The sequence below is a fragment of the Lissotriton vulgaris genome, chromosome 3_1 (genome assembly GCF_964263255.1).
Source record: "Lissotriton vulgaris chromosome 3_1, aLisVul1.2, whole genome shotgun sequence".
Classification (NCBI taxonomy): Eukaryota; Metazoa; Chordata; class Amphibia; order Caudata; family Salamandridae; genus Lissotriton; species Lissotriton vulgaris.
In genome coordinates this window covers 1052533708-1052561488 of record NC_141689.1, presented here as the reverse complement: position 1 = coordinate 1052561488, position 27781 = coordinate 1052533708, and the positions used below count along the sequence as shown (strand labels likewise).

Below are 27781 nucleotides of genomic sequence, written 5' to 3'. Positions count from 1 at the left end.
TTAAGTATATTAGCAGCAGTTGTATAAAATGAGCGGCCTCACCAATCGTTTTAACAGCTCTTTGGCTTCCGTGTATGATGAGTAAAGGGATAATAAAAAGCAGCACAAACCCTTTTTTGTCGCTGGTGTTGAACATACCTGCCTTCCCTTGTTCAAAGTACCTTACTTTATGTATTCGATCCAGAGTATCAAATATTTTCCTCCATCCGGTAGAATGTGAGTTGCTCATACTCCCAGCCACTGGCTCCACACGATTTGGATGTTTTTTGCCGTGTACATTTTGAGCATTGCAAGAAAAAAATGTCCTCCTAGTAGTACGAGAAATTAAATATTGCAATATGGGCCTCTGCCACATAACAAAGTATCTGAGTTAATACCAAAATCAGACAGAAACCCTAGATACCCTAGTAGGGGGAAAAAAGAGTTCACATTCTTAAGAGTCACTTTGTTTTAAACCTTTCAGTGTTTATGCACGTTTATGCTTCACCTATTTTAAAAAAAAAAATCAGCACTCGGTTGTTTAATGCCTTGAACAGCTTTTCTGTCTTTGTGCACCTTATACAAGCTATATTCATTTGGCCCATTCAGGGGGAAATAGCCAACGTGATTAGGAGCACGCAATGCTATTACCATGCATAAGCCTTTACCACGCATGCCTTGACGATGAATGTGCCTTTTCGACGCATGCCTTCACAAAGAATTTCGTTCTAAAGGCATGAATAATAAACGGATATGCGTGTTTATACCTACGTAATGACAGCATCAATCAAAAGAAACTAAAATCGCAATAATAATAATGCAGGTAATGGTAATATTCAACACTATAAAAACTATACAGACCTCCTAGCCCCCACTTATGGGCTGTTCACTTCCGGTCTAAGTCCAAAGCTGGTCTCGGGTCATTGCCCAGCCTTTGGTCACACTGCTGTCCGGTTTTTAGGCCTCAGGGGTTGTCCCAGGGGTTAATAATAGGGTTATAGGGTTGGGTGGGTTGAGTCGGGCTTAGGGCTCAGACCCGGAGGCGGGACAGTTGTTAGGACTCTAGGTATTGGGTGCTACAGAGATGGTGCACACCAGAAGCAGAGGCAATGAGGGTGTGTCCCGGGCCCTGTGGCCGGCATTTTGGTTCGTGTGACAACCAGCCTACGGGCTCCTGGTATACGCAGAGATACTGTGCAGCATTTAATCCCATTCCGACGCAGGGTGCGACATTTCCTGGTCCGGACTGTGTGTTTGCCCGTTGGGGGCGGGAGTGGGGGGGATTCACGACTGGCCTCCACGTTTCTAGCGGGGCTGCTTTTCCCCCTACTGGCATCATCTGCTCACTGGCCCCTTCCAACTCGGAGCACGGGGGGCGTTAATGGAAGCCCCAGAGGTGTACCACCCTGTGCTAACAAGTTATAACTGTGAACTTGTCCCTCGGAGCTCTGCTGGTGGCACTCATTACTACTAATTACCCCAGACTTCCTAAAATGACCTGCGAAGCAAAGAAAAGCAATCCCAAACTTCACTCTGCGCCCAACCCGGGCATTACCATGCATGCTGAATTTGGAGCACGTATATGCCTTTACCAACCATGGCTTTACAACTAAAATTTCATGGTAAAGGCATGCGTGGTAAAATAATTCACGTTGCAAAAAAATCGTAGTAAATATCTTATTGACAGCGTAGTAAAGGCATTCGTGGTAATTGCGTGGTTCCGTCATACAGCTCCAGAGGCATGTGTTAGTGCAAATCCTTCAGCACTATGTCATTGCAGTCTAAATACATAATGAAAACATTGAAGATATATATATATATATATATATATATATCCACTCGCAAAAAATAGTCCGGCACTCCGCTTGGTAGAAAGAGTTGAATTTATTTAGCACACTGTGATCGCCTACGCGTTTCGAACCAGATGGTTCCTTCTCACGGCAGCGTTAAACAGTTGTCCTACTTCACTTTCATTATTTGTATATGTAAAGCATAATAGTGCATTCTGGGATATGCAGTTTTGTGCAATTTTTTAACTTATACCAAAGTGTTTTGGTACGTGCAGTCTTGTCATAATTTTGCAACTGACGTTTAAGTTACTGCATTAACAAAAATTCATGTTGTTATTCACATTACAATGTATGTTTAATGTGTTCAAATTTCCGGCTGAGTGCCCAATTACCAATTGATACATTTTTAGGCATGCACTCTTTCCCATTTTATGCAATATTATAGCGACTGGGCAGTGTGTTGTGCTTTACACATATGTGGATCCCAATTGACCTTATTATAAGGCTATTTTGTTTAGCAATTCATTTGAGAGATGTTTTTTGAGCAGAAGCACCCACAAATCGGCTTTCTCTGCATCTCCCTCGCAGCCACTGACAAAGAGGACACTCGAAACGCGCTTGGCTGCATTTCGGTGGAATTTGCTTAGTTTTGGAATGTTTGGCGGCCTGCCCTGGTCGCGAAAGAGAGCCGACTGCTTTACAAGAGCGGGTCCGTGGCGGCATCGGATGATTCTGCCAGCAACGGAGGAGACTGAACACGCATCAATGCAGTGAGATGCGTTGTCACATTGGAAATGCCAGCCATAAAACGGTACATAGAACTTGAGGTGATGTACCAGTACTTTGGAGGACATTGAGTTCAAGGAAACACGTACCCACTGAGGTTGCTACATGGTGCGGACTACATCTCCCAGGAGGCCATACGGCCACGCCCAACTGGGCGGGAGATGTTTTTTGAGCAGAAGCACCCGCAAATCGGCTTTCCCTGCATCTCCCTCGCAGCCACTGACGAAGAGGACACTCGAAATGCGTTTGGCTGCATTTCGGTGGAATTTGCTCACCCCCTGTTTCTATGTTCGCAGGCTGCATTTGAATTAAACGTCTGATGCACATCAAGGTGGTCTCTTCGGGCTCTCTCTCAATTTTGGGGATTGTTAGTTTTGGTATATGTGTATATATATATATATATATATGTGTATATATATATATATATATATATATATATATATATATATATATATATATATATATATATATATATATATATATATATATATATATATATATATATATATATATATATATATATATATATATATATATATATATATATATATATATATATATAGACACTGTAGGGTATCAAATTAATTGTGGAAATAAACCCATCTTGATACTCAAGTCGAATTTAATGTCACTATTAAAAAAATGAAACTTTTAGAAAGATGCTACTCTCTGACCCAGTTTGTTCTGCGGCCTCACATTGACCACCAGACAGCTTTCTGCCCCCCTGGGAAGTTGTGAGAATGACTCCCAGGCTTAGAAACCATAGCAGCCTACTACAGGACGAGGTGTTTCCACTCTTTTGCAGGAAGGCACTCAGGGTGCGTGCAAACTCAAAAGGAGAGATTCAAAGGCGAAACCGCATCTAGTGGGCAAATGGTGGACACACTGTTGAGGGGCTGCCCTTTGTTCAGGTAGATGGAGTGGCGGCGGGAACAGAGGGAGACCAGTGCCCAAACAGGTTTTTCCGTGGCTGAGTAGCCCAGAGGTATCCACACCTCCAGGGTAGGGCTGCCAAGCTCCTAGCATCTGAGGAAGGGGTGAGCATCTTGAGAGTGAGCAGAATAGTGCACTCTGGGATTACTCGATGCACCACATAGCTGGAATGTTGTCACCAAGAGGGAGGGGACCTGGTAGCCAATTGGCTAATGAATGCATCATTCCTCTGGTCACTTTCTGTGAATAAATGGGGCACCCTGAACCTCAGATCACATCGGAACTGAAACAAGGACCGAGCAAGGACTGCCCTGTTGACCCCTGTACTTAGCAAAGAGAGGCTGCATCATCTGCTGGACTGCACCTGCTGCGCCTTGGGCTAGTGAAGAGAGGACTGTAGCTCCTGGCTTGGGGGAAAGTTATTCCCAAGCCCCAGACCTAAGAAATGCCTCCAAAGCTGTGTAGTGAGGGCAGGGCCTTGCGTATACACATTGCTATGTTAGCATAGGCTTATTGGAAGTTTAAATGCCATTTTACCTTTTTGCTGCTCTTGCACACGACACTATGTGTAACTGTTGTTGTAAGTGAGGCTGCGTGAATTCTTCGCATGTGAATGGCTTGTTTTCCACATCCCTAGACTTACATATCGACCTTAGTCTGCACAGTGAGTGCTGAAGCCTCCAAGGTTATCAAAACAATGTTAGGTGTTGTTCCGGCTGATTGGCTCATGCACTGGAAATAACATGCATGCAGCTGCAGCTAGCTGAAATTCTGGTGTCTGTAATAACACATTGCATGCATGATTTAGACACTTGGAGCAAATCCGTTTCCAGAGAGACAGAGCGTTGCAGATCCTGATGTGATTTACTCCTGCTGTTCTTGGAGGTATAGGGTCCCCCATTCAAGCCTAAGAGACCTTCTATAGTTTATAAAACATAGCCCCGAGCTAGGGAGGGTGGTACACTAGGCATTATAAGTCCTATTTCCACTTGCATAATAAAATGCTTTCTCCTTTTGTGTTTTATGGAATTGTAACATTGCTGATCGTATTATTTTTAATCAAATGCCTACTTATGCTTGCAAAAATACTGCATCTTAGAGCACGTTGTTAAAATAAACATTTTAAACTTTAACATGTCTTTTCTTTTACCCATGTTGTGGACTGGTATGAGAATATAACGAAAACGTGTTCTTGATTCTCACCATTCCTGAGAGTAACCTAAGTCGCATGTTCTGGGTTGTATAATCATTGGTTCCTTTGCTATAGGACGAAGAGCTAATGTGACACTGATCCTAGTCGGTTAGGGGGTTCTAGGTACAGAGGTGAGTTTTTTGGTCCAACACAATTCACGGAGGTCCTAGGTCTCTGCACAGTTCTGTGTCTGAGTAGAATCCCTGCAACAGCTGAAGTAGCCCAACTCTGCAAGTCAGTAGGCACTTCAGGAGAATCATTACTGACTGGTGCGGGGTGTCTCAATAGAGCGTTCTCTTCCAGGGGATCCTCATCGATACCATAAGCACTGAATATTCCCGCCCATGCGCGGGGACCCAGGAATCCATAGAAAAATTATATATGAAAACCTATATATATTTCTTTGCTCATAAAACTGTGTACATAAATGAAAGTCAAAAATGGCCACTGAAAAATAAGTGATTAGAAGGGTTAACAGTCTAGTCTGTTTTTAATGGTAATGAAGAAGGGACTTTAAGCACTTTGCACTTTAAATGGACTGTTTGGACTGCAGGACTCTATGGTCCAGTCGAAGGCAACCACCGAAACGCGTTGACCGTCCTCTTTTGTCTGCACAATGGTGTTGAAAAAATAATAAAAAAAACTACCTGAAAACGAGTGTTGGACCCTGTTTGTTCTCAGGAACCACAGCACCAATAACAACACCCAATACAGCGTTGGAAAGGGCAGTTGCAGCAGAAGGACATAGGCTATGCAGACGCCCACCATATACATTTAAAAGGTAAAAGAACCGTGCCAGCAAAGTAGTCCCTTGTGGGCGTGTCTGCGTTGTGCTGTGGGCGTCTGTTGGGGGCGTGACAAACGCTGGGGGCGTGTGGTACATTCCGCCCTTCATGCCATGTCTCATATCGTGTGCTAATCCCACCCTGCTCCCTTTAAATACCCCTGCACCCCATAATCCTAACCCACCCTTACTCCTTAAAATACCCCAACACCCTTAAACACTAACCCATCTTAACCCTATAAATATACCCTGTACCCCAAAACCCAAACCTACCCCTAAACCCTAAAAATACCCCTGTACCTCAAAACCCAAACCTACCCCTGAACCCTGAAAATACCCCTGTACCCCAAAACCCAAACCTAGCCCTGAACCCTAAAAATACCACTGTACCCCAAAACCACCCCTGAACCCTAAAATACCCCTGTGCCCCAAAACCCAAACCTAGCCCTGAACCCTAAAAATACCCCTGTACCTCAAAACCCAAACCTAGCCCTGAACCCTAGAAATACCCCGTACCCCAAAACCCATACCTATCCCTAAACCCGCCCCTGTACCCCATAACCCAAAACTATATCTGAACCCTTAAAATACCCAAATACCCCAAAACATATACCTCAGTACCCCAAAAGATATACCCTTATACCCATACTTAACTTATCCAAACATTTAAAAAAAACATGCTTTTACCATTCATGCATTTACAACGAATTTCGTTGTAAATATATGCTTGGTAAAAGATATATGCGGAAAGAAAGTTGCGGAATAATGGGTGTTTACCCTCCCCCGGTAAGTACATTGGTGGCACGGGGCTCAATCTCCAGCAAAAATACTCATATTTTTTCACCACTCATTTGAAAAATGCACAGGTCTCTCTCATTGATGGCCAGCACCGGCATACACTTTTAGACACACCTCCCCCCACAAGTTCTAGAATTGCGAACTTTAGAGCTGGGGAGCTACGTTCGAATCTCGGCATCAGCTCAACATCCTGTGATTCCAGGCAAATCGCTTTGTCTCCCCGTGCCTACCACAAATGAATGTGTTCTTCTGTAATGTAAATTGTGCTCATGCCATGTTGTCGGGTTCGCGCTATATAATATTGCAAGGAAAAATAAAGTAGGGAATCTCGAGTTCACACACTACTGAATGCGCACCCTTATTTGCATCAGCAGTGCACTGTGAATCGGAGCGTTTCACAGGCCTGTCATAGATAAGAAATGCTATCAACACTAAATCCTACAAAACAATATACTACTGGCCGGCAGCTAATTATACCCGGACAACGTCGGGACGGGCTGCTTGTATATATATATATACAGCTCTATATATCTAGATACATTCTTTTTTCACATATCAATGTAGCCTCCTATAGGAAACAGGTAATCAATGTATTGAAAGACTGCTTTTGCAACCATAGAATGTAGAAAATTGAAAACAGGAGGACAAGCATCACTTGAACTCTCTTTAATGAGTAGTAGAAACTCAATCTGCAAAACAGCAGGCGTTGTAAGCCCATAGGCTGCATTGAAAAACCAATCGCATAGAAAATGAAAGCAATTGTTAGCACAAAAAACTGGCACTGTGCCTTTAAGGCAGCCATGACCCCTAGCTTCCCATCACGCCTGAGGTATGATAGTTACGTCAGTTGTTCTTTCTGGCTCCTTCAGTCAGGACCCTGGAGGTTTCAGCTCTGACTTTTTTTGTCTTTTTGTCAATAATTTCCTCTTTAATTATCTACTTTTTACCTTTCACTCAACGTTTTTCATCTTCTAGAGTACAGGACTACCATTTTTCTGATAGAAACTTTTTTTTCTTCTGTTAAAACATGCCATATCTTTTTGACCCTTGTGCCTCTTGTGGTAAGAAGGAGGCCAAAACAGACGCACACTCTGTGTGTATACTCTGTCTTCCCGAGTCTCACTCCTCTGAGACTTGCCAACACTGTCTCAAGGAGAGAGACAGAATTTGTCTCTATGGCCTCTCAGAGAAGCAAAAACCTACTTCAAGAGGAAGATTTCCAGTAGGCATAAGAAGAAAAGATCCAGATCGACTTCGGTGTCGGACTTTGCATCAAAAATGCCTCCAATGACGAAGAAACGAGTGTCCCAGTTGATGAGGCCTCCGCCGTTGACGGTATCGGAGCACCACGCGAAGTAGAAAACTAGACTGAAACCGGTAAGGTCAACGGCAATTCATTGCAGTCATTCACAGATGTCAGATTAGACTTCTCTGTTGATGTAAACTCGGTGGCGTTCAGCGTTGAGGAGTCGGTCTCCGTTGGCATTGACTCAACGTTCAACATCAAGGTATAGATCTCCGTCGGCGCCAGCTCATAGACGTTCAATGTCGAGACAAACCCCTCCGTCAACGTCAACCCGGCGACAGTCGACGTTGAGGCTCCGGTCAGCGCTGACACCTTCTCGACATTGCTCAACATCCAGAAGACGATCAGCTTTGTCAACTCAGGTTATGATGTTGACACATCGGTCTTCGTCGGTGACTTAACGACTGATGTCGAGGCAGTCACAGTCTAGATCGACGTCGAAGGCTAAATCACAGCCAATGTCAAAGCACCACTCTCCATCGGTGACATCTCTCCCGATGAGAGTTCAATCCCCATCTGTGGTTGAAGAAGCAGTGACCCCACGCTGGACGTCAAGGCATTCGCCCGAGTCGACGTCTACTCCTCAATCAGGAAGACAATCTGACCGATCAAGGTCAAGATGCATGGCGTTGTCTACTTCGAGGTTGCCAGAGGTTATTGTGCCAATGTCGGACAGCTCACCTTAGTCTCCTGAGCTTTCCATTCCACAGGTGACTGAGCCTCCTGCACAAGAGACAAAGCAGCAAACATCACCCTCTGTGCATCTTTCTCCTAAGTGGATGTTGCCACTGCATCCTTGGCAATGGGTGTTAAGTACGTTGCAGAATGGGTACTCTCTACGTTTTCGTCATCTGTCCCAGGCAATCACTCCAGTGAAAGCTGGGTGCCACCAGATGCAAGTACTACAGCAGGAAGTATCCACTCTCCTACGAAAATCAGCCGCCGAGGAAGTTCCTATCTCTCAGCGAGGCCAAGGAGTATACTCGAGGTATTTTCTGGTGAGAAAAGAAAGGTCAACATTCAGAATTCAGACCTATCTTGGATCTGCGCACTCTCACCAAATCCATCAGGAAGGAAACTTTTTGCATGTTGGCTCTCCATCAAATATATCCTCATCTCCAGCAAACGGGACTGGATGTGTTGGATAGATCTGCAAGATGCTTACTTTCACGTCCAGTCAACCAAACGTACTGGACGTTCCTGCGCTTTATGGTAGGATCCGAGCATTACATATTGAAACAACTAGAGAGTAAGGAAACAGTTAACTTGTCCTCTTCCCTAAATACTATATGAAAAACAAAATGGACAAGTCCTTCTACTGGTTTTCAGGTCTGCGGTCCTGACCAAAACCTTTAAAGAGAGGATCGCAAACAGCTGCAGTTGTTTTGCGCTCCTCTCTTTAAAGGTTTTGGTCAGGACCTCAGACCTGAAAACCAGTTGAAGGACTTGTCAATTTTGTTTATTCAGGATCCAAGCATTACCAGTTTAGAGTTCCTCCCTTCAGGTTGAAGTCAGCTCCCCGAGCGTTTACCAAATGCATGGCAGTAGTAGCAGCTGCTCTACGGCACCAGGGACTGTTTGTTTACCCATACCTCGACGACTGGCTTCTAAAGTGTCCATCTCCCCAGTGTGTGAGGACCCACTACCAACAATGTCTATCCCTCTGCCAATAGCTGGGCCTTCATGTCAATTTTGAGAAGTCAGTTCAACATCCTACTCAAGGAATCCACTATCTGGGTGCAACAATACACTCTGCTATAGGAAAAGTGTTTCCTTAGAAGGAGAGACTATTATCTATCACTCTGAAGTGCAAGCAGATCCTTTACACTACCTTTCCCTCGGTCCAACAGGTTGCCTCTCTCCTAGGGTCGATGGCACCCTGAATCTTTCTCGTCCCCAGCGCCAGCCTGAGGATGTGTCCTTTACACTAGGATCTGGACGACAAGTGTGATCAACGGACTACTCGATGGGGCGACAAGATTAATCTGTCGCAAGCGGCCAAATCATCTATCCTATGGTGGAGGCGACAGAAAAACATATTGGTGGGAGTTCCATTCCATCAGTCTCCTCCTACACAATCTCTAATCACTGATGCTTCCCTCTAGGGTTGGTGAGTGCACATGGGTTCTCTCCAAACTCAAGGTCGGTGGTCGGCCACAGAACAGAAGTATCACTTCAAAATGCAGGAGCTATGGGCAGTGCATCTAGCTCTCAAGACTTTTCTTCCCTCTTTTTTCAGACCAGCTCCATACTAGTCCAGACCGGCAATACGACCACCATGTACTATCTAAACAAACAGGGAGGGACTCGATCGCGTTCTCTGTCCTTGGAGGCTCAAGCACTCGGGCATTGGCTCCTAGCGAGAAAATTGTTGATTGCAGCAATACACTTGCCAGGTGAGAGGAACTCTCAAGCAGATTCCCTCAGTCATCACTTTAAGGATCAACAAGAGTGGGTTCTGCACAACAAAGTTAAGGAAGGAATTTTTCGAGATTGGGGTCGTCCAAGCATCGATCTCTTCGTGGACGATGCAAACAAAAAATGCAGCGACTTCGCGTCAAGGTTTTACCGGCCAGGGTCGAGAGGGAATGCCCTTTTGATCAACTGGTCAGCGAGCTTTGTGTATGCTTTTCCCACTCTTCCTCTCACCCCGAAGGTTATAACCAAGTTCTCCCTCTCCAAAGCGAGAATGATTCTGATCGCACCAGACTGGCCACGACAGTGGTGGTACCCGGACCTTCTGCATCTCTCGGAGTGCCCACACAGGAGAATGCTGTGCAGACCAGACCTACTGTCCAAGATGAACTTTAGCATTCATCACCCCAACCTTTCCTCGCTGAACTTGGCAGCATGGCTCCTGAGGTCCTCCAGTATTGCCACTTAGGACTTCCTCAGGACTGCATAAGCATTTTGAAAGAATCTAGAAGGCCTTCTACAAGGCACTCTTATATGTTTAAATGGAAAAGTTTCTATTTGTGGTGTGTACAAAATGGTTTCCATCCTACCAAGGGCAAGAGGAGGTAATTCTACCTTATCTACTCCACTTAGCCAAGTCAGGTCTGAAATTCACTTCCATAAAGGTACACCTTGCTGCCATCACGGCATACGGCCGCTCACCTCCTCAACCTACTTTCTTTCAACTGCAAGTTGTCAAGGATTTCCTGCAAGCGTTAAAGAAGATTTACCCTCCAGTCCGACCTCCTTTACCTCCCTGGGAGTTAAATCTGGTTGTTTCGAAGCTCATGGACCCCCCCTTTGAGCCTATCCACAAAGCATCCCTCAACACACTACATGCAAGACCGTTTTTTTTATAACAATCACTTCCCACTTAAGCAAATGGATCAAGGGGCCCACTCATACAGCAGGGCATACACTTGATTTACTATTCTCCAACATCAAATCCACACTCATCCAGGAGATAAAACCACTACCATGGACAGACCATTCACTTATATATTTCTCACTGGGTCTGCTGGTCAAACCAAAAACACCCTGTAAGCCCCCACAGGTAGACAACAGAGCCTGGAGGCTAATTACCCAAGCATCTTTTCAGTTTCACTTTCCCCCGACAACACACAGACCCTGAGTGATCTCCCAGTGAACTTGGGAGCAGTTAACCTTGAAACGGAAATTACAACACTGGACCGGTACGCAACGAAGCTAAAACATAAGCAATCACAAAGACCCATCACAGAGAAGTGGTACACACCCCAACTCAGGGCACACAAAAGAAAGTGTAAAACTACTGAACACCAATAGAAACTGTCTAAGCAGGAAATAGATAGATTACAGTACAAGTCCGAACGTAGGACCTACAGCCACACCATAAGAAACGCAAAGAAGACATACTTTGCGCAACGAATCAATGAAAATTGTAACTCAGCATAGGAGTTGTATAAAATAGTTAAGGAACTCAGTAAACCTGCTGGCATGTCCTAAACACTGCCCCCCTCAGAAGAAGCTTGTGAAAAAATCAGCAATTTCTTCTCGGATAAAATAAGCAAAATATAGTCCTCCTTTAGTCCGAACATCAAAACACACTCAAATGACTGGGAACAACGGACTCCACACCTAGAGGCTCCATCTAGGATGAGCAACTTCTCTCCCCTTACAGAGACCGAGGTCTTAAAAGCGATGGGGGAAGTAAAGTCAGGATCTCCTCTAGACCCTTGCCCCCACTTCATCTTTACCCAGATTGCTGCAGTCCTATGTCTTTATGTCATGCAACTCTTAACGTCACCGCTTTCCCTGACATCTGGAAACAGGCGGTATTGACTTCCCTTCTGAAAAAAAGCAGGAACAGACGTCCAAAACCCAAAAAAATACCGGCCAATCTCACAACTCCCATACCTCTCCAAAGTTTTAGAGAGGTTGGTAAATAGACAATTATCAAACTATCTAGAGCCCAGCGATCTGCTAAACCCCTCACAAACCGGATTCAGGGCCACTAACAGCACAGAGGTAATGCTGCTGGCAGTCCTGGCCAATATCAGATCGCGGACCAACCAGGGAGGAGCTGGATCCCTGATGCTGTTGGACCTGTCGGCAGCGTTCGACATGGTTTCACACAACAGATTGTTGGAAATCCTTTATGAAAAGGGAATCCACTCTAAAACCTTAGAGCGGCTCAGCTCGTTCCTGAGCAATAGAACACAAACAGTTAAATTAGGTCATTTCCTGTATAAACCTAGCGCTATCAGCGGTGGTGTCCTGCAGGGGGCATCTCTAAGTCCTAACGCCTATGTATCATCTTTGGCGAAAATTTGCAAAAAATGGGGACACTGCATTTGCTCCTATGCGGATGACACACAGCTGATGGTAGCCCTTGAGGAAAGAACTGATGCTACCAAAATAAAACTGCACAACTGCTTCTCAGAGATTGCACAATGGATGTCTGAGCATTGTTTGAAACGAAATACAGGGAAATCAGAAATCCTGCTCTTCGGAGGAGCCAACATAATCTGGGATGCCACATGGTGGCCTCACACCCTGGGAGAGGCCCCAGCTCCCAAGCAATGTGCGAGAAACCCAGGTATCCTCATTGATAACACCCTTTCCATGAAGGACTATGTGTGGGCTCTCTGCGGTGGAGGCTTTGCAACTCTGAAACTCCTAACCAGACGTTTCCCCTGGATTCCACTGGACTGTAGAAGAACTTTACACAGGCCCTGCTTATAAGTCCGCTGGACTATGGAAACGCCTTATTTGTAGGCATGGCTGAGTTCCTTTTCACACAGCTACAAGTGCTTCAAAACGCTGCAGCCAAATTAGTGTGCAATAAAAGCAGACTCAATTTGGTCAGCATCAATTTGCATGAAAGATCTTCACTGGCTACCCATGCGACAAAGAGCAGTATTTAAACTACTCACACACATAAAGAGCTGTATCAAAGTGGCCCCAGAACGTTACAGAATAAAATTGAATTCTATGTCCCCACAAGGAGTCTACGGTCACTCCATCAAGCACTGGCCAGGACAAAGCGTATCAAGAAAGTGAGGGCAGGAAGGTGTTCATTTTCATACCTGGCGGCTAAGAAATGGAATGAACTCTCCCTAGATCTACGCCTAACTACCAACTACTTAGCTTTCAGGAAAAAGTTTAAAACTTATCTGTTCCCTAAGGACCAATATCCAACAGATTTCCCACCCCACTAGCAGCCCTGCCACGACCTCTCGCTATTCAGCGCTGTGATATTCCTTGGGATGAATTATGCACTCTATAAATAAATAAATTAATTAACAACCCACCCTCCTGCCTGCCCAGGCAAATGAGACATCTTTAAGTTATATCTTTGCACCCTGACCCTCGGGTCTCTGCAAAGAACAACTGACCTTACTGTCACCCCTGAGGTATGATGGGAAGCTAGGGGTCATGGCTGCCTTAAAGGCACAGTGCCAGTTTTTGGTGCTAACAGTTGCTTTCATTTACCAAGCGATTGGTTTTTCGTGCAGCCTATGGGCTAACAATGTATGCTGCTATTCTGCAGATTGAGTTTCTTCTGCACGTTAAAGAGAGTTCAAGTGATACTTGTCTTCCTGTTTTCTATTTTCTACATTCTATGGTTGCAAAAGCAGTTTTTCAGTACTGGGAACGACTTTCCCCCAAGCCAGGAGCTACAGTTCTCTCTTCGCTAGCCCAAGGCGCAGCAGGTGCAGTCCATCAGACGATGCAGCCTCTCTTTGGCAAGTTCAGGGGTCAAGAAGGCAGTCCTTCCTCGGTCCTTGTTTCAGTTCCAATATGATCTGAGGTGCATTGATATGTGAAAAAATTATATATGTGTATATATATATATATATATATATCTGTATATATATATTTTTATATATAATATTTTTACAGATTCCGGGGTCCCCGTGTATGGGCGGGAATATTCTGTGCTTATGATTTTGATGAGGCTACCCCTGGAAGAGAACCAAGATTACAGATAAGTAACTTATCCATCCTCCACTACCAGAAGTTGCACCCGAGTTATTCGGATCATAGTGTCGTCAGAGTGGATCTGGGAGTGTTGTCAGACTCCAGATTGGTCGCTAAAGGGGGACACCAACCAGCCTCCACAAATGGATACCACTGGGACTGCTGTGCACAAGGACTGGTAGCCCAGCCGCAGCTTCCCTTCTACTGTGTTAAAGAGGACTTCAAGAGACTCTGAATTCTGTGGCCAAAATTGCCCCACTTGACCTGTGGACCGAGGAATAACCACACAGACACCCCTGTCAACCCCACAACACCCAGAGCAAAGTCAAGCATCTTCCATCTCCTGCATTTGCAGCATCAGAACCACTCCATTGACATCTATTGTGGTCATGCTGTAAAATTTGGAACTGGACTGGAAAACGCTTTGGTGGTTGAATAACTGTCCAGATACGCCTCATTGCCCCCCAAGACCTTCTCCTTGTCGGATATTTGGTCGCAATATACTTTAGATAAATTGGTGTCGGACTTATTTCGTGTTGTGTGGCTCTCTTATTTTGTTGTTTGGTGCTGTTAAATGCCTTACACTAGTTTCTTTGTTTATATCTTTCTGCTCGCAGACACAGCTACCCAGGGTTGAGCCTAAGGTTTTACAAACAAGCTTGGCTGGACCCAAGGCAGTTTTTGCCAGTGTATTGCTAAATGGCTGACCCGGGTAAAGCTCTGAATAAGACATTTGTCGGTTTTCAACATTTGCTTCCCCAAAACATGGCAATTTCTTTGTCTTCCTCACACAAGAACATATCCCCGCACACCTCCTCAGATACTGGCTTGATCTCTCATCCTAGCGTGGCGGAGGGAGCTTAATTTTCTATGGTGGTGAGGAGGGTGTCGTGTTTGTAAATTCAGTGTGAATGATCTGGGGAAACCGATACAACGGTACTCAAGAGTGTGATGAAAGGAAAGCTGGTACAGGGAAGTTGGTATATTTGGCATGATTACAACAGGAGGTTCATGATGGTGTATGGGCTTTGGGCTTTCTGTTCAGGGCTTGGAAATGTTAGTGGCAAGAGGGTGTGGTGCATTAAATGGGGAAAAGGTGAACTAATAGAGACCTTAAAGTGTTGTGACCGTGTGTGAGGGGCACATAGATTCAAAGATTAGGAATGTAGAAGTTTGCGTCAATCAAGACGTGGTTATTTAAGTTGTATTAACCACTGATAGATAACTTTGTGGCCTTACAGGATGTGAACATTGGGATTTGATGTCTGACCCGTGACTTAGTTTCGGAAAAGTGCTAACAAAATCAGCCTGCTGCTCAGGCCAAACTGCAAATATTATACTTGTCTCCAACATTTGTAACTTCAGATTTACTTGATTTTGAAGCTTTCATGATTGTGATTTTAAAAATAAGGTGGCTGAGCCTCGTTTGCCTGATACAGTGAGTTCACACTCGAGATTACCTATTAGTACCCATTTCTAAATTTAGGAATTTCTTATCATAAGTTGTTTCACAAAAAATATATATTTTATCCTGATGTTATTCAGCTGAATGACAGTGTGATGCTTTCTGTCAGTTACGGAATGAACTTTTATGTACACCCTTAAAATTAATTGTAAAGTCATTAAGGTTTTCGAATTACTCTTGACGTTTACAGGCATGCACTGATTAACAATAGAAAAAGAGCACCCAAAAGCTAAACCTGTAAAAAAAAAGTGACCAGTTCACACATGTGCACTAATTAAATGCAGATCATTTAATCGAGTCAGTATTGGAGAACTTCAAATAGGACACTGACACATTATTAGTTTTGTTAAAAAAAATACGCGTGTTCATCTATTTTTCCATGCAGCTTTACAACGAACTCAATGCTGGCTACGAGGCAGTGAAATCCAGTGAGACTCAACTCAGGCAGAGTCACACCTCTCACAAAGAACAGCTCTTACAAAAAGATCAACAGATTAGCCAACTGCAAGCACAGCTACAAGAGGCACTTGATGCCCTGCAACCTCCCCCTCCTGCTCCAGTGGAACAGGTAGGATGCAGTGCATTTCTGTTGAAATACTCTTAGATGTGTATTCAATGTATATTGACTTAGCTCTTTTTTCTTCTTATTGCTGTTTGTGCTCTTAATAGCCAGTTGCGTACATTACTATAGAGTCACTTTGCACTGGAAAAATTGACAGGACTGTATATTGTTTTTCGATTCCCTCAACAAGATCCGACGCAAGTTTTTTGTTCATTCTGTTAATACATAACATGGTAATGTATGTGGATCCATAAAGTGTGAAACTAGCTACGAAGCCATGAAGGGCTTAACTGTAAAAAAAGGTCCAGTACAGTGGATGTTGGGGAGAGTTTGGGAGCGTTGAAGAAATGCAGTTAAGTGGATATTCAAGTTTCCTTAACAGTGTCATGCAGTCACCGGAGTCCCTTAAAACATACAGTCAGTCCAGTGCTTCTTTTTTTAAATGTATTCTCGGAGGTAAAGTCCACCGTGCTCTTCCTTCTATCCGGGGAGCCTTAGATTTGCAAACTATTTTGTATCAAGGAATTTGTGAAACTCCTTGTGGCTTGAAATATGATGGTTTCCTTTCCTAAATCTGCTGGACTTAGTCTCTCTGGGTCCTAATTCTATTCTACTTCTTCAGACAAACCACATTTTAAAGGACTTGACCTCACCACGATTGGCAGAAGGACATCCCTCTTTGGTGAAGAGTATGAAGAACGGGTTAATACAGTTTTGAGTTTTAGTTCTTCTTACACCTTTGAGAAACCTGTTTCTTCTTCTTCTTTTGAACTATTTACAGTTTATAATTATTGTTGTCCTCCACCAACATGTACTATTTTACAGGTTCTCTTTGTCAATTAAATGTTTTCATTTGCTTTTATAATAGAAAAGTTAATTAATGGATACAAAATACATAAACTCGTCGTCAAATGTCATATATAAACCATAAGAGCATTCCTCAGAAATTTGATTTGATCTTTCATCAGTTTCCAACAAATTAAAAATTATACTAATATAAAACATGCCAGAATAGGCCGGGGTTAATACTATGGCATAGAACAACCCAATTGAAAAAAAATCAAAAACAATCTTTATTCGGTTTACAACAAATACATACAAATCAATTATTAGATATTAGATCATTAAAATCAATTCGGAACCACATATTAAACCATTCATCATAAAGTGCAGCATCATAAATAGCCGTACATTCAAGCCCCAGATTAGGTGCTCAACTCAACAAATATTGGACACTCCTTTCCTCACCTAATTAACAATCCTCAATTTATTTCCTGCAGTTAACTGCTAATTCAAGAAAAGAACATAGTCTAAAATGCACATCCTGGCTTCGGGAAAGCTGTAAATACAGCATAGCTCCGCTACATTTCTTTATAAAGGGGTACTTAAGGATTGGTTTAAGAAATTAAATAAAATATTATCTATAAAATTACCAAAAAACAAAGAATGCTGCAATGACTGGGAAGAAGACCGTCACAAGAGCAGGCAGGCAATTTAGATTTCCATTGATAAATATCCTCCTCAAAACATAAGTCTCCACACTGTACTCGCCCCAAAATGGAAAAGCAATGATTTTTCCCATCTGGTCACTTCCAGGGTGAGATAAAATGCTGGGTCTAATTATGCCAAGGTTATAAAATAATCTTCCCAGAGCTTTTAGTACACTTCCGATCTAAACGCTGATTTAAGCCAAAATGCCTAATGCTGTTCTTCACCAGCGATTTATCTAAAGTGAGAGGTGCAAGGAAATGGTTAAATAGACGAATATCATTACAAGACCTACACACATAATTCATTCAGCCAGGGGATGGAAACACATCTATCGAGTTGTAGGCAGTCTCAAATTACTTCCTTGTTAAAACTAGACTGTAGGTCCATATACTAACCCATAGGAAGAGCGGGCCAACATGATTCTTACAGGAATTTACATTAAGTTCAATTCAGAGTGTAGGATAAAACAGGAGCTTGAGGGTGGAAGGTTAAAGTCTCCTGGAGATCCGGGTTTCTTTGGTCTATAGAACTGAAGGATTTTGATAGGCCCAGATCGCAGCACCATACACGGCCACAGAGATACACTGATGATTATAGATTTTTTTAAATGGTAAAATTGAACTCTTAAAGGTCGAATGTGTGAGATTTGGGTTGGCCCCAGTAGTCTCGCTCATCTTAACGCGTGAGATATTAAGCTGTGGCTGCCAGGAACCACCCAAAGTAAAAGTAACCTCGAAATAGCTAAAATCGCTCACACAGCTCATAGACCTACCCATAACTATTAGGGTGGCTATATTTTTCTTCCCTCGCCCACAAACCATAATGTGGGATTTCACATAATTTTTAGATAGATTCAAACTGCGCATGATAGAAAGAAAAGCTTCCACTAAGCTTCGCAAGGCTCTCGTCGGTCTTAGCCATCAAAATGGCATAATCAGCATACAATAATGCCAGAACCAAGCTTTTTGCAATTCTAGCTAAATCTTAAGTAACATCTCCCGATTGGGGGCATAAGTTACTTACATATAAAATAAAAAGAAGAGGTGCCAAAATGCACTCCTGCAGCACCCCTCACTAATAGGAAAGTGTATGAGGTTTGATCGGCAAGATCATATTAAACCTTAGCAGATACATTTTTGTGCAAAATATAAATAAAATTCACAAGAGTAACCTCAACACCCATATCCAGCAGCTTTAACCAGAGCTTAGTCCTACTGAGAGTCAAAAGCTTTGGACAGATCCATAAATGCTTTGTACAGTGGGCATTGTCTAGCAATTGTGTCTTTACCCATAATTAATTGTAGATTTAGACACTGCTCCACTGTGCCCAGCCCAGGACAAAAGCCATATTGGAAAAGAGATAAAACATTATACTGACTAGACCAATCTCTTAATCATTTAGAAATTACTCTTCTAAACATTTTAACTGTGCTATCTATAAGAGATATGGGCGAAAACATTTCGACAGCTTCCGATCACCTTTCTCAGGAACCTGGAATCTTAGAGGTAAAAGAATTCTTGAATTCAATATGCAATATATTCTGATACTGGCCATTAAGCAAATGTTTACTGAAAGAGTAGTTTAATTGTGAATCAGGGATGAAAATACTATAGTTGACCAAGTTAAGAAAATGTTCCATTGATTTGATGGAGTGGTGTGGGATACACAGGAGATGACTTCTAAAAGAGTCTAGGTGGAGAATCAGCACATTATTCTTAGTAAAGTGAAGGGAGAGATACTTATTTAAATTCTTCATCGATTTCAATGGGCATAGTTGGAACCCAAAATTATCTGCCAAGGATAGTTTTAAGCAAGCTTGAAGTGTGTGTGGGGTGAATAGAAAATAGGACAATAGGCTTGTAAGGAGAAAAGTCCCATTGAGGGTCATGTCCTAAGAGGAGTCAATTGTTGGAATCTAAAGTGAAACGAATGTTTAGGATTAGGTAAATCCACAGCTGTGTATCACAGCATGATAATGTGCTGTATCAGTGTTATATTTAATGTGGCCTTGTTATGTTTAGACTGCATCTGAATTCTTGCAATGTGGAGATTGCTTACAGGAATGCCATGATGTGGGGGATGGAATGTATACTTATGAGTTGTGTCAATTTAACTGGTGTTGGCAGCGGAGGAGCTCCTGCGCGTCTGTCCTCCGGTACCATGTAGCTGTTGTGTAGTAATAAACAGACCCGATGACTCCAGCGTTATTACTACAATCAGACAATGATGCAGGGCTTTAAAAATGGCACTGTTGGGCCCATAACTGGGACAGGGCCTTACTCTGCCTCGCAAGTATGAAAAGGCCTCCCCATGTCTCTCTGCACTTCTCTGTGCTCATAAGAAAACATAAGTGTAAGAAATTGGGTTCTTAATTGAGTGGGATGAGAGCCCCACTCAAGTAATGAACATGATTCTTGTCATGGTGATCCACACACTTCACTAACTAAACCTGTGCATAACCCTCTAGTAGCTTGACACAAAAACAGTCAGGCTTAACTTCTAATCAGTGTGTAACAAATTTATACAGCACTCGAACAGTAATAAAGTGAAAACACAACACAAGAAAAATCCCAAACCAAATTAGAAAAATAAAGTTCTGTTTGATGCATATAATGACACCAAAATAGCAAAGCATCCAATAAGTAGAACTGGAGCTATGAATTTTTAAAGTGTTAAATAGCGCTAACCCAAGAAGCACAACGCACCACTTGGGGAGTTCTCTGTTTTCTCTGGACTGGGACAAAGTCAAAAGGTCAGGCTGACCTCAACGAAACATGGGTTGGATGGAGGGGCCAGGTTCGTCCCAGTGGAAAGTTTATCTTCTAATTTAGTCCAATTCCACTCAAGGAGCCTCAGTTAGTAGAGCTTTGTGTTCAGGGTGCGGTCATTGTCTGCACGAAGAGCTGGGTGTCTGTCAGAGCTTTACATTGATGACAAGTGTAGGGCGGTTGTTGTCGATACGAAGACCACTGTGCGAGTGGAGTCTGTAGTCCGATGGCCACATTGGCAGTGGGATGCAGGTTCTGCATTGGTCTCTATGAAGTTTGGTCGCCTTCATGAGGAGCCTGGGGATAGTTCTTTTTTGCTGTGAAAGAAGAGAGCCTCTGGAATTTCACCTGGAGTCCACTTCTTGTAGGTTGCAAGTTGGGAGACTACACTCTGACACCAGCCAAAGGTCCAGGACCTAGTAAGGCACCTCTTAGTGATCCGTACTCACTCCAGCAGAAGCCAGTAGCAGGTCCTGGCAGTACAAGGTTCTGCTGGTCAGCTGGGCTGTTGAATGGATGCTTCTAAAGGCGTGTTGTGTCCCTGTAGGTCAAACAGGGGGTCAACCAACTGACTCTTGGAGACACTTCAGCGATCCTGGGTTCAACTCAAGCAGATGAGGACTTCCTTCTTCAGACAGCTGGGCAGTCCTTCTTCTGAATCTTCTCAGGTCCAGGAGTGTTCAGATTCTAGGTTCTGTCCGTGAGGCGGCAGTTCCCAGCCTACTCCCAAACTATTTCTAGACAGTTTTTCGGTCTACCTTGGCTTTGGCTCCAACCTGGCTAGGGGGCAAGTTAATTTGTGTTTGCTGTAGACAAGTTCCTTTTGTTTAAGCAAAATAATTGGCAACTTTTTAAAATTGGGACTTTCTGAACAGCAAATGAAAATCCGACTTTAACGTAAAAGATGATTGAAATTCAAGTGAGTTGAAGAAGTATTTATCTATCTGCTCCTAAACTGAAGTTATCACTTAATAAGTGTAATAAGGTAACCCTGTGTTAGTCTGTAATAGAGCTAACCTTGTTACAGTGAAAAACTGCCAGGACATATAAACCTTAAGTACACATGTCCTACTTTTTTAATACTGTGCACCCTGCCCAATAAGCCGTAAAGACCTACCTTGGAGTTGACTTATACGTTTTAAAAAGGACTGGTAAACAATGTTTCTCCAGTATTAGGGGTGTCTTTCATAGATTCACATGCTTGAATATTCCCCGTCGTCGGAGTGGGAGTCCCACGGTAAATAAAATAGCAATAAAAGCTAAATATATAATAATATATAATAAATATATATATACATAATAAGGAAAAACCCAAAAAATGCATACAATAACCATCTGGTACCTAACCAAGAGTTTCCACATAGGAATGCATGGGGAAAAGAAGTTCCAATGCAGCCTATCCTTGTCATTATGTTAGTCCAAACTGCAGCCAATCAGGCGCCAGCAGCCCTCTAGAACCTTCTCCTCAGAGCTCAAGCCCTCAGATTTTCTACCGCACGTCGTGTGTAAGGGAGTCTCCCTGAGCTCTGCTCAGTTTTCTTTCTTCAAGTGTTCCAGTTTCTTCCAAAATGTCTTCAAGTAAGAAGTCTCTCTTCAGAGCTTGTTCCTCATGTGGAAAGCTGAGATTATTTCATGATGACCCACACAGTAAGTGTATTTACTGCCTTTATCCGGACCATGAAGTGGGTACCTGTAAACTCTGTAGAAAATTCTCAGAGAAAACTCAAAAGGACAGAGAAGGCCGTTTACTTGTCTGGCTTCAGAGGCTTAAAGACAAGGATAATTTAATTTCTGACGCTGAAAGTCTTGGGTCAGGCCGTTCTAAAGCAGCTTCTAAACGTGGTAGTGTGCAGGAGGTGCCTTCGCCATTTCTTAAAAAGAGGAAAGTTTCCCTCACAATGACCCCTGCGGTGTCTTCACCTTTGCCTACCACGTCTGGGCCCACGAGACAAAGCTCTCAGGCTCTTTCTGCTTCACAGTCCAGTTTTTCTGTGAGGAAAACGGATTTGCCGTCGACGACGGTGGTTTCTACTCCGTCGACGAGAATGGCTGTCTCTGGTTCCAAATCGACGACGACAGTCACAACGACGCTGGCCTCTGGATCGTCGTCGGCTCTAGCGTCGACGTCTTCATCGTCGATGAGAGTGGTTCTCAGCTCTAAGACTGTGTCTTCTGTGATTCCTATTTCATCTTCAACGACGAAAAAAGCTCACTCGTCGACGACCCGGTCGTCGTCGACTAGAGTTGTGAAGGCTTTGACTCCGTCTACGCTCTCGTCGACGAGCGCACCGTCGATGGCTATCCCGTCGACGAAGGGACCTGTTCCATCTGTTCCGTCGACGACCGCTCCGTCGACGACCGTTCCGTCGACGACCGTTCCGTCGACGACCGCTCCGTCGACGATGACTCCGTCGACGATGGCTCCGTCGACGATGACTCCGTCGACGATGACTCCGTCGACGAAGACATTGAAAGTCAAGGTTCCGTCGACGATGACTCCATCAATACCAATGAAGACTGCTCCGTCGACGGTCTCCTCGTCGACGATGGCATCCAAGCCGATCCCATCGCAAAAGTCAATTGTTGTCATGCCGTCGACGCGTACGCAGGACACAATTTCGACGCCGGCCTCTTCTTTTGCTACAATGCCTCTATTGCCCTTGCAGTCCAGCAAGCCACAGTTCGAGACTCTTACAGAGCAAGAGATGATTAATCCTCCATCTCCGCTGTTTGCGACTGATTCTGATCAAGAGTCTGATGACCAAGCTCACAGTCTTTCGGATCTAAATATTAAGTGCCAAGACTTCAGTAACGACGAGGAAGATGTTTATGGCCAACATCAAACGACTCACACTCAAGTTCCAACGGCGATGTTGCCTATCTCCATGATATCTAACCTCCAAAGTATGTTGGAAGACTACAATCGGCGTTTCCCACCAACGCCACAGGTTACAACGGTCCCATCAGTAATAAATCCAGTTTCTAACCCGGTTCTGGCTCCTCCTCAACCAGCGTCGCCTGTCCCTGGTCACCGAATTACATCAGTTCGTGTTCATACTACCATCTATCCAGAGGATGATGATGACGAGAATCCTCCAGAGCGTGAAGATGGTGAAGTTTCTGAAGTAGATGAGGATGGGGAGGAACATTTGGCGGAGTGGGATGACTATCGTGCTCAAACACCATCTCCTTCTCAGGTGCCTGCAGCGGATTCTCCTCCAGTAGACATCGCAGGCTTCCACCAGTTAATGGATAGGGCAGCACAGCGATTCAAACTGCCACGAGCACACCGAGAGGAAGATTGCTTCCTATACGATTTCAAAAACCAGCCCTTGAAACAGATCCACACAGTCCCGATTATAGACTTCATCTGGTCTGAAGGGGAGAAAATAATGAAGACGCCAAACTCTCTACCAGCACAGCTGCCAAGGCTAGAAAAGAAATACAAAGCTCCTATAGGATCTCCAGCATGCCTTACAGGTCAACCTAAGCCCGACTCTGTCGTCACGCAGGCAGCTCAACGGGGTTCAAAGAATCCGGCGTCTACAATCACTGCTCCTCCGGACCGTGAGGGCCGTCGCCTGGATGCTATTGGGCGAAAATTTTCATCCATGTCCTCTACAACAGTTCGAGTAGCTAACGCAATGGCCATTCTAGGCCGTTATGACCGTCAGGCTTGGGCTGACATGGCCGCCTACGTAGCGTTACTCCCAGATGCTTCCAAGGCAGAAGCACAGAAGATTCTGCAAGAAGGAGAAAGGACGGCAGAAGAACTTATAGATTGTGCAGTGGATGTAGCCTGCACAGGTTTTCGCCAGCTCGCTGGAGCGGCCGTCCTGCGTCGCCAGGGTTGGTTACGCTCAACTTCGTTTCGGCAGGAAGTTCAAGCACGAATCCTAGATATGCCATTTGACGGCGAGTCATTATTTGGAGCGCATATTGATGAAGCGCTACAATCTATTAAAAAGGACACGGACACTGCACGTGCTTTGGGTACCCTTCAGTTTAAGAAGCAGCCCTTTCGGGGTGCTCGAGGACGTGGCACTACGTCCACTTTTCGTGGAGGAAGCAGTCAATACCGGTCCTTCAACCAAGGTAACCAGCGTTACACCGGTAACCGCCAGCAGTCTTCCCGTCAGCAGCCTGCCAGAACTTACAGAGGGAAGTCTAATTTCAGAGGACAATCCAACAAACGTCAATGACTCCTCTGTCGAACGAAGAATTGGAGGTCAAATCTCTCTGTTTGGTTCTCAATGGTCCTCCATTACCACGGACCGTTGGGCACTCGACATTGTGAAGAGAGGCCATGCATTGGAATTTGTCGAGGTACCTCCTCCAACGCCACCTTCCGGACCACCACCTCCGCACCTCAAAGAACTATTTCATCAGGTTCGCCTTCTCCTTCAAAAAGGTGCGGTGGAAGTTGTGCCAAAGTCGCAGAGAGGGAAGGGGTTTTATTCCCGTTTTTTCCTCGTCATCAAAAAGAACGGAGAATGGAGACCAATACTGGACTTGAGAGCACTCAATCATTATCTCAAGGACCAGACCTTCCGTATGCTCACGCTTACAGAGATCTTGCGTTTGCTCTCAGTCGGAGATTTCATGACTACCATCGATCTCCGGGACGCCTACTTCCATGTCCCAATTCTAGCGGCTCATCGCAAATTCCTGCGCTTCAAGGTGGGACACCTTCATTTCCAATTCAGGGTCCTTCCATTTGGCCTCCGTTCAGCCCCCCGAGTCTTTACAAAAATGTTGGCTCCGGTCATGGCTTTTCTTCGTCTCCAAGGCATACAGATATTCCCATATCTCGACGACTGCCTCCTGAAATCACAATCCCGCGCACAACTTCTACACCATACAGCAATCTGCCAGACAGTGTTCCGTTCCTTGGGTCTGTCCATCAATCTGGAGAAATCTCAATTGCAGCCAACAACTTGCAAAGATTTCCTAGGAGCAACGCTGGACACCAACCTGGCCAAAGCATTTGTCTCCCAGGAACGTCAACAGAGGATCCTCCGGCTAGTTTCGCTACTTCTCGCAAAGAAGTGCGTTTCAGTCCGCTTGTTGAAGTCTTTTCTAGGGATGGCTTCGTCATGCATCGCTCTTGTCCCTCATTGCCGACTTCGAGCACGACCTATACAACAGGCTCTGGACAAGCAGTGGCGTCAAGTCACCGGTTCCTTCAACGATCAGGTCTCCATCACCATTCCCATGAAGAAGGCGCTCAGATGGTGGGCACAACCACACCAGCTAGCAGCAGGCACGTCTTTTCTGTCCAACACCCCAGATCTAACACTGACGACGGATGCCTCCCTGGAGGGCTGGGGAGCTCACCTCCAAGACCTGTCCGTGAAAGGGAAATGGACTGTCCATCAAAAGTCCTGGCACATCAACAAGTTGGAGCTTATGGCTATCTTTCTGGCCCTGAAATCATTTCAACCAGTGCTGCAGGGAGAGTCAGTTCTCATACAAACGGACAACACGACCTGTATGCATTATATAAACAAGCAGGGCGGAACGAAGTCTCCGGTGTTATCCCGCCTGGCAGAGGCGATTTGGGACTGGTCCATCAATCATCAAATCCAAATCACTGCAGTACATCTTCCAGGGTTGTCCAACCTCCTGGCGGATTCCCTCAGCAGATCCCGATCATCCAACCACGAGTGGGAACTCCACCAGCCAACACTCGATATGGTCTTTCACCGTTGGGGATTCCCTGCAATCGACCTCTTTGCGACTCCAGAGAACCGCAAATGCCCCGCTTACGCAAGCTGGCATCCCCACAAAGGGTCCCAAGGCAATGCCCTTTTGATGGATTGGTCGAATCTCTTCGCCTACGCTTTTCCTCCGATTCCTCTAGTGCCACGCGTACTTTGGAAGATGCGGAGAGAGCCTTGCCACATCCTTCTGATTGCTCCCAGGTGGCCACGACAGGCGTGGTTCTCAGAGCTGCTACTCCTGTCTCAATGCAAACCCATTCTTCTTCATCCTCGAATGGATCTTCTCTCCATGAACAGGGGTCAAATCTACCATCCGGACCCCTCTTCCCTGAGCTTGTCAGCCTGGAACCTGAGCACTGTGAATTTGCACATCTAAGCATCCCTCAGGAGTGTCGTAACATCCTCGCTCAGGCCAGGGCTCCATCAACTATAAAAACCTATAAGTTGAAATGGAAACGCTTTTGCCACTGGTGTGCAGACGCCGGAGTACATCCTTTGCGTGCCACGCCCGCTGAGCTCCTCCCTTTCTTTCTCCATCTGGCTCAGTCGGGTTTGTCACATGCTACGTTAAGAGTTTTTCTGGCGGCAATATCACGCTTCCGCCATGATGGCTCCGCCTCCTTATGCTCATCCAGATTGATACGTCAATTCTTCAAAGGACTTCTTCGGACTTTTCCTCCAATTCGGCGTCCTCCTCCAGAGTGGCGCCTCAACATTGTTTTGTCACAATTAATGACTGCTCCGTTTGAACCAATCCATAGCGCAGACCTCAAGTATGTCACCTGGAAGGTTGCGCTTTTACTTGCTCTGACGTCCTCACGTCGAGTGAGTGATATGCATGCTTTCACGATTAAACAACCATTTCTACAGTTCAAACCGGATTCTGTGCTTTTACGCACTAACCCTACTTTCCTTCCAAAAGTGCCGTCAGACTTCCATATTAATGAACCTGTTATACTGAAGTCTTTCTTTGCCAATCCGCAATCACCTGCGGAACAACGCCTGCACTCTTTGGACATTAAAAGATGTTTAAAGTTCTACATCAGCAGAACAGCCCAGTTCCGAAAATCGGATCAGCTCTTCGTGGCCTATGGCCGTTTTCAAAAAGGGCGACCAGTCACCAAACCTACAGTAGCCCGCTGGGTGGCTTCGGCGATTGCTTTCTGCCATCAGAAAGCGGGAAAGCCTTTACAGTCTAGAGTAAGAGCCCACTCTACCAGGTCTGTGGCCTCTTCGACTGCACTCTTTGCCGGAGTTCCATTGCATCAGATTTGCAGAGCTGCCACGTGGTCCAGCAGGCACACGTTCACAAAGCACTACAACCTGGGTGCCATGGCTGAAGGGGATACCGCAGTGGGACAAGCTGTGCTCCGTAATCTTTTTCAATAAGGTGAGCCTCTGTTCTACCCTCCTCCTATGGTTTCCAGTCTTATGCATGTCTTCTCTATGTATACATATAGTTTTATAACTTCTATGGCATGGGTTTACACCTGTTGATTCCAACCTTTTGTGTATACATTGCATCCTGGAAACTTTGTGTTCGGATACGGACTGCTTACTATTCTATATTCAAGCATGTGAATCTATGAAAGACACCCCTAATACTGGAGAAGAACAATTGTTACTTACCTGTAAACAGGTGGTTCTCCAGTATTGGTGTCTTTCATAGATTCACATGCGACCCTCCCATCCTCCCCTCAGAGGCTCGCTTCTCCTCATAGACTCTGTGGTCACTCTTGTGCTACGAAAATCTGAGGGCTTGAGCTCTGAGGAGAAGGTTCTAGAG

The 27781-nt window shown here is 44.7% G+C and overlaps 1 protein-coding gene across 1 annotated transcript in view; it reads left to right on the top strand.

Annotated features, from left to right (window-relative positions):
* Positions 1–27781, top strand: part of CNTLN (centlein) — a 1560264-nt gene that overhangs the window by 506016 nt on the left and 1026467 nt on the right. Inside the window, exon 9 of the mRNA XM_086961469.1 lies at positions 15836–16018. Within this exon, the coding sequence (XP_086817595.1) occupies positions 15836–16018 (183 nt within the window). The remainder of the gene's footprint in view (positions 1–15835; positions 16019–27781) is intronic.